This window comes from Suncus etruscus, chromosome 1, assembly GCF_024139225.1.
Source record: "Suncus etruscus isolate mSunEtr1 chromosome 1, mSunEtr1.pri.cur, whole genome shotgun sequence".
Classification (NCBI taxonomy): Eukaryota; Metazoa; Chordata; class Mammalia; order Eulipotyphla; family Soricidae; genus Suncus; species Suncus etruscus.
This window is the reverse complement of record NC_064848.1, coordinates 68,151,126-68,166,551: the sequence shown is the minus strand read 5'-3', so window position 1 is coordinate 68,166,551 and position 15,426 is coordinate 68,151,126. Positions and strand designations below refer to the sequence as shown.

The 15,426-nt window shown below is 36.5% G+C and overlaps 1 protein-coding gene across 4 annotated transcripts in view; it reads left to right on the top strand.

The window, feature by feature from the left end:
* Positions 1-14,106, top strand: part of VLDLR (very low density lipoprotein receptor) — a 43,213-nt gene extending 29,107 nt beyond the window's left edge. For 2 of the 4 annotated variants that reach the window (XM_049773196.1, XM_049773179.1), the window contains 16 exons: positions 667-1,044; positions 1,143-1,265; positions 1,352-1,474; positions 2,812-2,931; positions 3,031-3,156; positions 4,059-4,230; positions 4,751-4,969; positions 5,816-5,934; positions 6,518-6,657; positions 6,980-7,121; positions 8,209-8,355; positions 9,277-9,360; positions 9,725-9,805; positions 10,707-10,876; positions 11,860-13,560; positions 13,606-14,106. In XM_049773196.1, the coding sequence (XP_049629153.1) occupies positions 667-1,044; positions 1,143-1,265; positions 1,352-1,474; positions 2,812-2,931; positions 3,031-3,156; positions 4,059-4,230; positions 4,751-4,969; positions 5,816-5,934; positions 6,518-6,657; positions 6,980-7,121; positions 8,209-8,355; positions 9,277-9,360; positions 9,725-9,805; positions 10,707-10,876; positions 11,860-11,895 (2,180 nt within the window). In that variant the 3' untranslated portion in view covers positions 11,896-13,560; positions 13,606-14,106. The remainder of the gene's footprint in view (positions 1-666; positions 1,045-1,142; positions 1,266-1,351; positions 1,475-2,811; positions 2,932-3,030; positions 3,157-4,058; positions 4,231-4,750; positions 4,970-5,815; positions 5,935-6,517; positions 6,658-6,979; positions 7,122-8,208; positions 8,356-9,276; positions 9,361-9,724; positions 9,806-10,706; positions 10,877-11,859; positions 13,561-13,605) is intronic. The other 2 variants (XM_049773204.1, XM_049773187.1) reach the window with 1 other exon arrangement.
* Positions 14,107-15,426: the final 1,320 nt, after the last annotated feature.

Genomic DNA, 15,426 nt, shown 5'->3' with positions numbered 1-15,426 from the left:
TGTGACTTTAATTTGTTTAACAGGAATTTGAGTCCTAGTACAAACAGGCTAGTCTGACTGGCTTATCATTATTAGCATACCTGACTGCTAGATTGCTATTCAAGCCTTAACTGTGACTTTTTAAAACCTCAGTGTTGAAAACCTGTTATGCCTGACCCTCATTCACAGGACCAATAGAGGAAAAATCTATGCATGGTAGTATAATAAATAGCTTATTTTTATACTGTTGTGGTACTTGTCATAAGTACATGTTTCCCCATATTGCTAGTGCCTAATAGACTCAACTGGTGATTATTTAGGGAAGACTGATATGTGGTATGGTCATTTAAAAATAACTTAATTTTTGCCTCTGAAAATGAATTCTTTATAATTAAGTAATTGATCACTCTCTCCCTTGAAGAGTTGACTATGGTTCTTATCTCAAGTTAATTAAGTATCTTCAACTGTTTTTGATTCTTTACATCTAGTACTATTCAACTGTTCCTCCTTTTCCCTTTTGTATTTGTTATGATGAAAATATCCTAATATTTGAGGAACTTGGATATTGCTATGGTTTTATATTAGCTTTTTTAAGTAGAGTTTTAAAGATTCATGATCAAAGATCAGTGTAGGAGTTTTGGGGTTTTAAAACCAATCCTTATTTCTCTGCATCTTCTTTCTCAATAGGTAACATCACATGCAGTGCAGATGAGTTCACATGCTCCAGTGGCCGCTGCATCTCCAGAAACTTTGTATGCAATGGCCAAGATGACTGCAATGATGGCAGTGATGAGCTCGATTGTGCTCCACCTACATGTGGAGCCCATGAATTCCAGTGCAGCACCTCTACTACCTTCTGCATCCCCCTGAGCTGGGTGTGTGATAATGACGTGGACTGCTCAGACCTGTCAGACGAGACCCTGGAAGAATGTGGCCGCCAGCTAGTAATGCACACTAAGTGCCCAACCAGTGAAATTCAGTGTGGCTCTGGTGAATGCATCCACAAGAAGTGGCGATGTGATGGGGATCCTGACTGCAAGGATGGCAGTGATGAGGTCAACTGTCGTAAGTAGCTTTCTATCACAACAGCAGATTAGTTACAGGTACAATTACCACGGGAATCATTTGGATCACAGCATACTGTAGTAATCCCTTCTTTGTAGCTTCTAGAACCTGCAGACCTGACCAGTTTGAGTGTGAGGATGGTAGCTGCATCCATGGCAGCCGGCAATGTAATGGCATTCGAGACTGTGTAGATGGATCTGATGAAGTCAATTGCAAAAATGGTAAGGCCCTCTTCTTGAAAGTTCTCAAAACAGCTGCTCTGATTAGACCCAGTAATGGAATCCCTCTTCTGTGTTTCTCTTTATAGTCAATCAGTGCTTGGGCCCTGGAAAATTCAAGTGCAGAAGTGGGGAATGCATTGATAGCAGCAAAGTATGTAACCAGGAACAGGACTGCAGGGACTGGAGTGATGAGCCCCTGAAAGAATGCCGTAAGTGAGGGACTTGCTGATATATAGGCTGGAAAGGTTAATTGGACTCAGCGTAGCTTTTGCTTTTTGGATTCTGCATACTGCCCATAAAAGATTCTACTTTTTTTTATTGTAAGAATTTATTCAAAAGACAAAATTAATTAACATAATGAGGTAAACTAACATAACATAATATAGTGACATAACATAACATATAATATAATTGATATAATAATAATACATGTAAGTCAAAAAAAGTTTCTAATTAAAAACATATTTTTTTCTATAATGGCTTACATATCTTTCACAGTAGTATTTTAGATACATATTAACATTGGGTCAGGGGAATACTCATCACCAACTATGTCCTCCCCCCATTCCAGTTCCCTTTCTATAAACCATATACCATCACCTCGCGGGCTGCTAGAGTAGGTGGACCCCTCTTTGTCTGGCTTACTATTAGTGATCACATATCTGTTTGGTCCTGGAACCCTCGTTTCCCCTTCTATTTAAGAGACAGAGCTAGAAAAATCGAGGTATGTGGTTTTGTTTGAAGGCAGGAAAAGCAATAGAATGGGGTACAAAATAAGAGGGAAAAAAAAAAGAAAAAAAAAAGAAGTCAAAAGTCAAATACGCTGAAAATGGGCTGAATCTCTCTAGAGGCTTCCAACCTCAGTTTGAGGGGATGTGAAAAAGGTAATTAAAATACCACAATACTACCGAAAAAATTATCGAATTAAATAACTGGTGAGCACTACAGCAATAAAGATAGGCACCACACAATAGTCTCGGTTCTGAAATCAACTCATGCTCGAGTGCAAAAAGAAAGAGAAAGACAAGACAAAATAAAATAATTTAGAGACATCAACCGTAATCTCCACACCAAAATAAAGACGTCAAAAAAATCGATCAATTGATAAATAAACATGTGGAAAAATGATTTTTTTGTGCTTTTTTTTTTCTCTCCTTTTCTTTATCCCCCTGCATAGGCACAGTAACTATTGGGGTTATTGTAGAGGGAAAATATTCTACTTTTAATGAACTAGTTAAACTGATGATCTTATGAGTGAAATTTGATTATTTAAAAGCCCAGGCAGTGTCAAACTGGTTCATAGTTTTACCCAAAGTTGACTGAACTATAGACACATACTAAGGATAGAGGGTCTATTATCCCTCTATATTCTCTGAAATATATTATTTTTAACCACAATAATAGATTAGGACTTCTTTATTCATGGATCAGACCAAACTAATGATATATTAGTTGTAACAAGTAGCTGTGATATTTAAGGACAAAATATTTTTATAGAACACCAACTTGGAACAAACTGAAATAACTCAAATATATTTAATTTCAGATGTAAATGAATGCTTGATTAATAATGGTGGATGTTCCCACATCTGCAAAGACCTAGTTATAGGTTATGAGTGTGACTGTGCAGCTGGATTTGAACTAATCGATAGAAAAACCTGTGGAGGTGAGTTCAAGAAGAGAATCTAATCCCTTTAAGGGATGGGAAAGGATAGTTTGTCTCTGGCAAAAGGAACAGCAAGACTAACTCTCAACTCCTTTCTAGATATTGATGAATGCCAAAATCCAGGAATCTGCAGTCAAATTTGCATCAATTTAAAAGGTGGTTACAAATGTGAATGTAGTCGTGGTTATCAAATGGATCTCGCCACTGGTGTGTGCAAGGCAGTAGGTAAATGGACTCAATACTTGGTCTAAGCTTTGTTCAAGAGCCATAAAATCTGTACCAAATGGCACTGGTAGGTAAATGGACTTATACTTATACTGGTATTACTGATATATACTGGTATACTTATACTGATAATTCTCTAGTACCTTTATAAGTTCACAGGCTTCTCAAATTGCAACCATTGACTCCAATAGAGTAGACAAGAAATTAAATAGCAAATGTCCTCAGTTACATTCCTTGAACAATCCTTTGGCCAATGACACTATTATATTGTGCAGATTTGCTTGCTCTCGGCTTCTACAATTTGAGAGGAATTTAAATAAGTCAATTGTTCATCATCCACTCTATTGTTGGATGTTGTGATCACACGCACACATACACACACACACACAAACATAAGCTCACACACACAACTTCTTTTCTTCCTTCCTTCTTTCCTTCCTTCCTTCCTTCCTTCCTTCCTTCCTTCCTTCCTTCCTTCCTTCCTTCCTTCCTTCCTCCCTCCCTCCCTCCCTCCCTCCTTCCCTCCCTCCCTCCCTCTCTCCCTCCCTCCCTCCCTCCCTTCCTTCCTTCCTTCCTTCCTTCCTTCCTTCCTTCCTTCCTTCCTTCCTTCCTTCCTTCCTTCCTTCCTTCCTTCCTTCCTTCCTTCCTCCCTCCTTCCCTCCCTCCCTCCCTTCCTCCCTGCCTCCTTCCTTCCTTCCTTCCTTCCTTCCTTCCTTTCTTACAACTTCTTTCTTAACAGTGAAAAGTGCTTAGAGGTCCCAAGGCATGAATTCTGTCAAGAGTACTCCAGAAAGTACTTTAGCAGTGCTTTCATTTTCTAAATCACACTTTGTTGGGTAGAGGAAACTTAGATGGACCTTGCCTTGCTTCAGTGAAGCTAAAACCTGACTTTTGTCTTGCAGGCAAAGAGCCAAGTCTGATCTTTACTAATCGACGGGACATCAGGAAGATTGGCTTAGAGAGGAAAGAATATATCCAACTAGTTGAACAGCTAAGAAATACTGTGGCCCTGGATGCAGACATTGGTGCGCAGAAACTATTCTGGGCTGATCTAAGCCAAAAAGCCATCTTCAGGTAACTTTAGTTCTAATCTAAAGTGGAACAATTTGGAGGAATTTAGTCCAACCTAAAATTAAATTAAATGTTCAATCTAAGCTCTGGTTTTTAGTGCTTAAATTATTACTGCTTTCAAATTAGAAACTAGCAATTACTTATAAAGAGGGCTATAGTTAAAAAATATAGCAGATGATGTATTCTTTCCTCACATTTTCTCTCTCTCTCCTGCAGTTAATTGAAAATAGTAGTCATTACAGAAAGAAATACTAGTGACAATTTTGGCTATAGTGAAAGTGTGCAAAACAAATTATTGAACAGTGTTTTGTTCTTACATTATAGAATAGATATCAGCAACTAGACAACCAACATTATTAATTCAGTATTAGTAAGCAGCTTCATTAGATAAGTTGAGTTCTGAACTATGGTCTTGCAGAGGTCCTCTGAACAAAACTGTTGATAATTTTGCAAGCACAAAGTCCATTTTATAGGCTTTGATGGTGTCAAAATCTTAAATTTCTTGTGGCCTATTCTGTTTCAGTGCCTCAATTGATGACAAAGTTGGTAGACATGTTAAAATGATCGACAATGTCTATAATCCTGCAGCTATTGCTGTTGATTGGGTGTACAAGACCATCTACTGGACTGATGCAGCTTCTAAGACTATTTCAGTAGCTACCCTAGATGGAACCAAGAGAAAGCGCCTGTTTAACTCTGACTTACGAGAGCCTGCCTCCATAGCTGTGGACCCATTGTCTGGGTTTGTATTTTGGTTTTTATTGCATAGCCTTTTATATCCTGTATGAAGTAGTATTGAAAGTCCATAACAAATAATTATCTGGCACAAGCTGCCAGTGTTGCTACATTGACCAATCCTAGGATGGTCTTATCTAGATTAGAGCCCAAAATGTATCCCCTAAGCATTATGAGTGTCGACAACAGCACATTAATGAAACCTTTCAGATCTGAACCCTGTGGCTACTCAGCTTCAACACAAGTAGTTTTTAATTTTTCTCTGAACACTTTGTCAAGTTAGTTCTGTAGGATCAGATCTAAGCACTAGCATAAATTGTGGGGAGTTTGGGTGAACTCATTATCTCAAGGCTTTCATCTAAAAGTTCAACTTATCTGAAAATCTAATTAAAATAGAGATTCCAAGAACATTTCTAGGAAAGGTTTTCCTAAATTGCCACTTACGAATATGGAAAACCCACTTAGGAAGTTGACTAAGCCTATTGAAATCACAGTAGGCTCCCAGGAAGCCTCATTAAGAGCACCATCAAACAGCCTTTAATATAAAACTCAACAGATACTCATCTTTCACACTGCAAAAAGACTTGGCCTTTCATAACAAGTGTATAACCTATGCCTTTAAGCTAAAATTGAAATGTCAGCGTTATAGAGATTAATATGGTTAACAATGAGCCTGTAAATTCTTAATGTTAACTTCTGTTTACTGAGAACATAATTTAGACCCTAAGTGTTACTGTTTGTCTTTAGAGAAGTCAATCTCTAGAATTATTTAGTCACTCTTTGAACTTGTCTCAAGCTACAACTTTATTCATTCTAAACATCTATAACTTATTTCTAATTTAATTCTTCCTAGCTTTGTTTACTGGTCAGATTGGGGTGAACCAGCTAAGATAGAAAAAGCAGGAATGAATGGATTTGATAGACGGTCACTGGTGACAGTGGATATTCAATGGCCCAATGGAATTACACTTGGTATGGATCTGATTCCTTCATGAATTAAGCTATCTTCACAGTTTTAACTCCTCTCTATAGTTAAGTCTGTACTTTCAGCAGATATCTTTCATGGTTTGCCTTTAGAATTGAAATTTTGGATGAGAATTTATGTGGAATGGTAGACTTAACCAGTTATATGCTCCATAATTACTAGGATTATTTTTCCATTTGTGCATAATATGTGACAAATTCATTGACAATCTCCCTAAACCCCTACCCCTGCAGGGTCTGATTGTCATTCTAAATATTCCTGGCATGGGTGGCATAGCATTTCATGAATTAGAAAACTAAGTTTTTTTCTTTGTTTTGCCTGGGAACACTACCAAATCTAGCTTCTTATACTACTTCTGTAATGTAAATAATATATTTTAAGTTGTTACTTTGAAAAAGTTGAGGATCTCCTTGCGTCCTCCATGGGAGTGAACCATGTTTCTTCTAATGATTAGTGGAACCCATATTAAGACCCCTTTGCTTGTGATATATATGAGCTTTTTAACAGCTTGTCATCAGGTGCCAGTGATGAACTGACTTACCATACAATGACATATTTTTTTCTATTTAGACTTAATAAAGAGCCGCCTCTACTGGCTTGATTCCAAGTTGCACATGTTATCCAGTGTGGACTTGAATGGCCAAGATCGAAGGATAGTTCTAAAGTCTCAGGAGTTCCTGGCTCACCCTCTTGCACTAACAATATTTGAGGTAAGATATTTGTCTCATACCTAAGTATAGCATTTAAATACTTTAGCATCACAAAGAGGAATAAAAATGCAAAGAGGAAGGAGCAGAAAAGTATAAATTGAATTAATTTCAACTTAAACTTAGGACAGAGTAAAAGTGGATTCCTTTTGACACTAAGACACTTGAACTTCTTTCTCTATGGATGTATATCTATATGGATGTATATCTGATGCCTCAGATCAGCATTAAATAAGTTGTTCCTTAAATTGCCAGTAAGTGACAAGGAATTGAAATTCTGATGTTAGCCTTTTACTTTTATACTAATTTGAGGGTTATGTTTTAGGATCGTGTCTTCTGGATAGATGGGGAAAATGAAGCTGTTTATAGTGCCAATAAATTCACTGGTTCAGAGCTGGCCACACTAGTCAACAACCTTAATGATGCCCAAGACATCATTATCTACCATGAGCTTGTACAGCCATCAGGTAATGTTGGAAAGCATAGCCCTTAATGATTATGCCACAGTACCTTCTAGGGATCTTTTGGAAAACAACTTGCTCTAAAATGGACATTTTCCCACTTGCACCTTATCTAAATGTAAACATGTCAAATATTTTGAACCTATTATATTTTATTTATTCCCTAATGAAAGAGTTATAAACCTTCATCTCTTATTCATCCTCCCAGTCCCCAGTGTTCAATCTCCTTGTCCTTCATATCAATGCCCTGCATTACACTTTTTATGCCACGACATTCTCTACCTTTCTTTCTCTTTTTGTTTTTGCTTATATATTGATTGTCTAATCATCAACAATTTAATAATTTTTGATGGTCTAATCTTCAACAAGTTTGATAAATTTTGTTCCTGATTAAAACACTTGACTCATTCTATCTAAATGATTCTCCTCATACTTCCCTATTGCTGGGGGGGGGGGGAGGAGCAAGGCAAAACAAAACAATGAGAACATGCATAGCTTCTTCCTTTGAGTTTTCATGAACCAACAATGAATGCCAGGTTTGGCACTTTTTCTTTTCACTCACATTCTTTTTTTTTTTTTAACACCTTGATTACATACATGATTGTGTTTGGGTTTCAGTCATGTAAAGAACACCATTCACTCACATTCTTACCAAAAGTCTCTGCATTATAGAACTTATATTTCGTTTTGTTTTGTTTTGTTTTGTTTTTGGGCCACACCCGGCGGTGCTCAGGGGCTATTCCTGGCTGTCTGCTCAGAAATAGCTCTTGGCAGGCACGGGGGACCATATGGGACACCGGGATTCGAACCAACCACCTTTGGTCCTGGATCGGCTGCTTGCAAGGCGAACGCTGCTGTGCTATCTCTCCGGGCCCAGAACTTATATTTCACTTACAAAAAATGTCTTTGTCCTATGATGTTCTTTGAGCATACAGCCTGTACCCTTATGTTTACTTTTCCGTGGTAGTAGTTTCTCTTTAAAGACAAGTTTCATCTCCTTAGGTCAAAGATATCTTTAGAATCTAGAATAATAGAGCTTTCTGTGTAGCAGACACTTGGATGCCTACTTTAAGTAACTTTTGCTTCTAACTAGGCAAAAATTGGTGTGAAGAAGATACCGCAAATGGAGGATGTGAATATCTGTGCCTACCAGCACCACAAATTAATGATCACTCTCCAAAATATACTTGTTCCTGCCCCAATGGATACAATCTAGAAGAAAATGGCCAGGGGTGTCAAAGTAAGTTTTACTTATCAACCACAAGCAGGTTGTGTGTATGATAGACTAGAAGCTCACTACAAAAAAAATATTAAATTTTAGGGATTCTGTTTGAACTAACTCTTGGCATAGATTTGAGATTATTCCTGCTATGATTTCAAGGACTCCTATTATTCAAAAAATTTTTATTCATTTCAGTGTACATTGAGTCTTTATTAAAATCTCCAATACTTAAAATCTTCAGGCTACTTATACTGACTTAAGTAATTTTTCCCAAAACAGCTATTAGTTAGCCAACTTTCAGATAATTAGTCTTAACATTCTTTTTCGAAAGGAGAGAGGCAAGAGATTTTACTTATTGAACATCTCATGGTGCAATGGGTGACACTCTCATAAACACACTTCAACAAAACTTGCGGTTTACTTTTCTATTCTGAAACTCTTGACTATTAGATTAAACTTGCATATTGTGAGCAAGGACTTTATTGTGAGGCTTTTATTAGCTTAATATGGGGGGGGGTAACTGTGGTATAAGCCCAGTTTACTTAAAAAAAAAATAAAAAACTTACTACCAAAAATCTGGTAGTAAGACCAGTGTGCCTAATGAGATTTTAGAGAATATATTTTGTAACTCCCAGGAGTCTGAATATTGCTTAGAGAGGTAAGTAGCATTAAATATACCTTTTTTTTTTTTTTGAATTTTCAAATTTAAAATGCTGAAGGTTCTGCATCATGTCTCAATGTGCTTCCTCTGGATTTGCACTGAAAACTGCTGTTTCTCTGTTTTAATACATTTACCATGAAAGTTGTTTCAGCACTGGTTTGACTATCTCCTGTACTTCTTTTTAACAAAAACTGAAAAATCAATCACACGGCTTGTCTGAAGTAAGCAGCCACCCAAGTACCTAGGCATTAACCAGGTTCTTGGTTCTTATAATTCAGGTACTGCAACTACTGTGACTTACAGTGAAACAAAAGATACCAACACAACAGAAATTTCACCAACTAGTGGACTAATTCCTGGAGGTATTGGGTTCAGTGTTGCAAACTGTTAATCTTAACTAACAGTCGCACCTGTACTGCTTGTATTAAATTAATGCAGCCTTTAACTGCTAGTTCAGTCTCCTTGTTGATAACCTGCATTTAGACTCCAAGTACTTATGATTTGCAAATCTACCCTGACCTGAGTTGTTCGGGTAATTGTTTGAGAACCACTAATGGAATAGCTATTACAGAACGTGATCAAATACTACTAGACCAGTTGTTGGCATATTATAGTCAATACTGAACATGAATGATGAGTGCAAGGACATGAATCTCTACCTGATGAGCAAATTTTTAAGTCTGGATTTGTATTCTTTTCTAAGGTGAATCATTTTGTTTTCTATAGAAATCAATGTGACCACAGCAGTAGCAGAGGTCAGTGTTCCTCCCAAAGGGACTTCTGCTGCCTGGGCAATCCTTCCCCTCTGTAAGTAGATTTGTATTGCTCTGGATCAATTAACCTTTCTGATACCAAAGTCATAGTTAATCTACTGAATCACGTCTCTTACCTACCCTAGCATTGGCAATTTGTCCCACATCCTGTCCCAGAATGGCATACTGAGTAGCATTTATGACTTTTTTACTTCAGATTTGTTTCCTGACTTCTTTCACAATTAAATCTCTTTAAGAAAGAGTAATTACTACTTTATTAGCCTTTGAAATAGATCATGCTTCATGTAGAGGAGATGCCAGAGAATAGCAATGCCCCCCCTTTTTTAGAATTATATATAGGCTTTGAAGAAGCTACATTAAGAGTATGCAAACCCAATAAAAACAACCTTAAAACTGGTTATTTCGAAAGCACCCTGTTCTGAAGGCATTTTGTGCTAATTTATTGGATGATAAGCTTGAGTCGACTCTTAAAAACACTTGAAGCTATTGTAATACAGTTGACATAGGGAGGATTTCCATACTCTATATTTGACTATATGATTTTTATCTAACTGAATACCTTTATTGGGAAAAATCACTTGACCATTGGTCTGAATTTTTTGAAAGTTCCTGGACCACTTAGAATATAAATGCTGATTTCCCTGGATTCATAAAATATTTATGCATGTCAATTATCAGGGATTCTTAAGCATGCGGCTATAGTGATAACGTTGCAGGTAAGACTTTGCCTTTTACACAGCCAATCTGGTTTTGATCCCAAGCATTGCATATGGTCTTTGAGCAATACTAGATGTACTGAGTGAAGTGCCAAGTATAACCTCTGATCATTGGCAGGTATGCCCCCCAAAATAAACAAAAAGACAAAAAGGATTCTTAAAGCAATTTTTTTTTGTTTTGGGACTATATTTAACTTAGTCATCCCTCACTTCTTTCAGTGCTATTAGCAATGGCAGCAGTGGGGGGTTATCTAATGTGGAGGAACTGGCAACATAAGAACATGAAAAGCATGAACTTTGACAATCCTGTCTACTTGAAAACCACGGAAGAAGACCTATCAATAGACATTGGTAGACATAGTGCTTCTGTTGGACACACATACCCAGCAGTAAGTCATCTTTGCATCTTTACATACCAAAGTTTTCTGTAAGAATTTTTGGAAAGAGGGTTTCTATTTTATGCTATGGTTTCTGAGATGAATTTGGAACATGAGGCCACAAAATACTCAATCTACTATCTGGGGATTAAACAGTCTATAGGATCTGATTTTTATAGAATAGCATTTTGAGATATTTTTGATTATTGAAAGACATGTAAAATAGTCATATAAAACAGCTAGCTCCCTTGTCAACTATTTTTTAAATCAATTGCCTACTTAGTACTGAACAAGCAAGTTATCATGATGTAGCTAGGCAAGTTGTCTTCAAGTTAGCATATTCATTTAGCACTAAGTAACTCAAAAACATAAAAGTGTCCCATCCTACCTAGTTCAACTCATTTTTCTCTCAATGGTAGTATCATTTATTTGTTCTTCAGTTGAAAATTAAGTGCAGTATTTGACCTTTCTTCACTTATGAAACAGGATGAACCAAACAATTTTTCCCTCAAGTTCCCTTACGATACGATTATACCCAATTCATTGTATCGGGTATCTTCTTTTTGGGGGGGGGAACGGGTCACACCCGGCAGTGCTCAGGGGTTCCTTCTGGCTCTATGCTCAGAAATCGCTCCTGGCAGGCTCAGGGGACCATATGGGATGCTGGAATTCGAACCGCCGTCTTTCTGCATGCAAGGCAAACACCTTGCCTCCATGCTACCTCTCCGGCCCCTGTATTGGGTATCTTTCCACCTTTTTCACTGGGGGTTAAAAGCATTTAGTACTATCAGATTTAGTCAGACTATTTTTTATCTCTCCTATGTAGAATAGGATTCAAGTTACAAGGCAGTAGTGATACAATTTAATACCATTTTGGGTATGACTTCCCTTCATCTTTGGACTCTATATGACAAACTCCCAAGCAAGGTTCATTTTAGAAATTAGAGTTGCCACCATTATCACCAAGCTCATCCAACACCTTTTCTTTCCCACAGATATCAGTTGTAAGCACAGATGATGATCTAGCTTGACTTCTGAAACAAGTTCCTGACCTTTGAGGTCTAAAATCAATACCCCACTTCGGAATGGTAACCAAGCCAGCAGCTGAAGTCTTGTTTTTCCTCCAGGCTAGAAGAACATGAAGAGATCTTTGTGTGGATGAAGCGTGACCATTTTATATATAACTTTCATAAATATTCCTGTTCATATTCTACTTCAGCTTTGGATATGGTTACCAAATATCTCTGTAAACCTTGAATTTCTAGACAGTATTGCCACCTCTGGCCAAATATGCACTTTCCCTAGAAAGCCATATTCCAGCAATGAAACTTGTTCTATAATGTATACCACCTGTACATACACTGTATAGGCCACCTGTAAATATCCCAGAGAACAATCACTATTCTTAAGCACTTTGAAAATATTTCTATGTAAATTATTGTAAACTTTTTCAATGGTTGGGACAATGGCAATAGGATAAAACGGGTTACTAAGATGAAATTGCCAAAAAAATTTCTAAACTAATTTTGTACGTATGAATGAAATCTTTGACCTCAGTGGAGGTTTATAAAGACTGAGTGTTCAAACTATTGTACATTTTTTTTCAAGTGCTAAAAAATTAAACCAAGCAGCTTAATCATGGTTTGTGCCTATTCCTCTAGGATAAACTCCTATTAAATAGTTGATCAGTTTTGTGTATTAACTAAATGTGTGAGCTTTAGGTCTTGATGTTGTATAACCAACACTATAATTTGGCTAGTTTCTCTAACAGTCAAACACTAAAACATTCACTATTTTCTTCCCAACTATTTCATAAAAGAAACCAGCCTAACAGGTAGCTAAGAAACCTCTGACTTAGAGGGGAAATCCTTTTCTCACTAATATCCTAAGATTTCTATCAATTTCTCTTCTTCATACTCACTTCTGTTTTCCATGTCATATCATTTTACATAAATGGACAAGTGCCTTCTAAGGCATGAGAAAGAAATTTCTATTTTGGAAGTCAAGACAGCCTACCATGGAGAGATATAAGGAGGAAAACAACTAGTGTCACTCCTGTATGACCTCCACATTAATGGTTTCCCTGTGTGGTCTTAAGGTCAGTGCCATGAATATCACCTAAGAAAATGAGTCAGGACTGGAAACTCTCAGGTCCATTTTCAGACCTGTTAAATCAAATTCTAGGTATGCTAGAGTAGTGTTTATACAGTGTTTCAGGGATTCTGGTTCAATGTAAAATTCAAAAACCACAAAATTCATAAGGTATCTGTACTAGTTGCTAATTTTTTCAATCTTACAGAGGATTGAGTTCTATGAACTGCAGGAGTCTTTAATAAAAAGTATATAGAAAGTGGAACAAAAAGTTGTACAGGACTGTTTTCTATCAGATTTGGCATAGTTTATTTTTTCAAAGGCTTTAGGATACTAGCAAGAAAAGATACAGACCGTGGGCAAAGGATCTAAGTGCACAGTGCAGGGAGGAGTTCAATAAAGATGTGATTCCTTTAGGAATTAGATGCCAGTGCAGTTGCAAAAAAAAAAAAAAAAAAAAAAAAGGAAAAGTAGCTGAAGAGATAGTACAGGTAATGTATTTGCCTTGTACATAGCTAACTGGGGCTCAATCACTGGCATCCTTTAGTGCTTTTTGAGCATTTCCAGGAGTAACTCCTCCATGCAGAATCAGGAATAGTCCATGAGTATTGCCAGGTCAGTGATACAAAAACAAAAAAAAAAAAAAAAAGAAGAAAATATGTTTTGAGTAGGCAAATATGTGTATGGACAGCTCATATTTGAATTGCATGTGGTTTATAAAGCAGTTAACATCATACTCAGGCTAGGAGATGAATAATCATAAAGGCATTGTTTCAGTCATCTAGGTTCTGCTCCAATAGAAGAAAGTTAAAGGGTAGGTGTGTATGTTTTTCTTTTTTTATGATAGGTGTGAAGGTCAAGTAGAAGCAAAAGACTTAGTCATGGATGTAAAGAGCCCTGCTTTCACCTGTTGCTTACTCTACAAATAGTTACAACACTAAACATTATGTAGCCTGCTGTCATAGGATGGCTGGAGAGAATCTAATATGTTGATTGGTATTCATCAAAACTTGAAGATATTCGGTTCTTTGGAATGCTAGGAAGCTTAAAGATGCCATTGTTTACTCCACTACAAGGATCTACAACTTTCTCACTTATGCTGTACAAAACCATCGTTTTTAAGAAAAAATAAAGCATTATTCTTCATCTTCTTTTATTCTCTGATATACACTCTGATTTAGGCCCAGATTTCAGATTCCAAAGATCTAAAGTATTTCATTCTTTTGCTTTGATTTCAGTAATTATTCATGACAGAAACTCTAACTTAAGCAGTACAAACTCAATGCAATAAACAAAATATTGCTATTGAAATAAAAGCAGTAATTCACCATGTAATAATATACAGTTTATGGAGAGTAAGAATTTTGGATTTAGTATCCAAGTGAGAATTTTAAGAATATTTAAAATATTGGAAGTTTTTTATCTCGAGGGTTTAATATAGGACATGAGAACTAAGACAAAATATGAAACTTATCAAATACTAAAGGATGGTGTTTGCAGTTAAGTTCTTTTTACATAATGTGATTAAGTGCCAGTCCTCCAGAAATTTTGGGTACTGCTACAAATAATTGATAAACTAATATATTTGTGGCCTTTGGTACATACATCTAGCCCAAGTCTTTGAATCTAGAATTTTAAGTGAATTTTGTATCATATTAAGCAAGAACTTGTTCCAGCTATTCTTTGGCTGCCTTAAAACATTCTGAAAGCTACTTCGAAAACTTGCTATTTCTAACCTATGGCTTTCTATTCTTGATGAGCCCAAAGGAAAAAATTATTGCAACTTAAATTCTGACATTTTTTTCCATATTTTATAGCTTTGTAAATCTTTTAGCCATTTTTAAAAATTTTTAAATAAACTCTAATTGAATCACTGTGTTCATTATTGAGTTGCAGTCTTAAAATGTACAACATTCTTTATCAGTGTATATTTCCCACCACAAAAGTCCCCAATTTCTCACCTGTCCTACCCCTTCCCTCCTGCATGTTTCTGTGGCAGACATTTTTCTTCTCTCTTTTCCTTTTATTCTTTTTTAGATATTTTGGATTGCAATATTGTCATTGCATATCACTTTATCTCCTTTTAGCATCTAGTTCTTATCCAGGATGATCATTTCCAACTATCACTGTAATGGTTCCTTATCTACCCTAAATGCATTCCCCACTCTTTGTGGCAAGCTTCCTACCATAGACTGGTCTTCCCAGCCCTTATCTCTACTGTCTTTGTATATTAATACCATACTATATTTTTTAAATCTTACAGATAGGTGAGATCATCTATGTCTATTCCTCTCCTTCTGAGTTATTTCACTCAATATAGTACTCTTCCATCTCCTTCATGTATAAGCAAATTTTATTACTTAATTTCCCTAACAGCTGCATTATATATATATATCTTGGTTTCTTTATCCACTCATCTGATCTGGGCACTTGGGTTTTTTCCAGATTCTGGGAATTGTAAATAGTGCTTC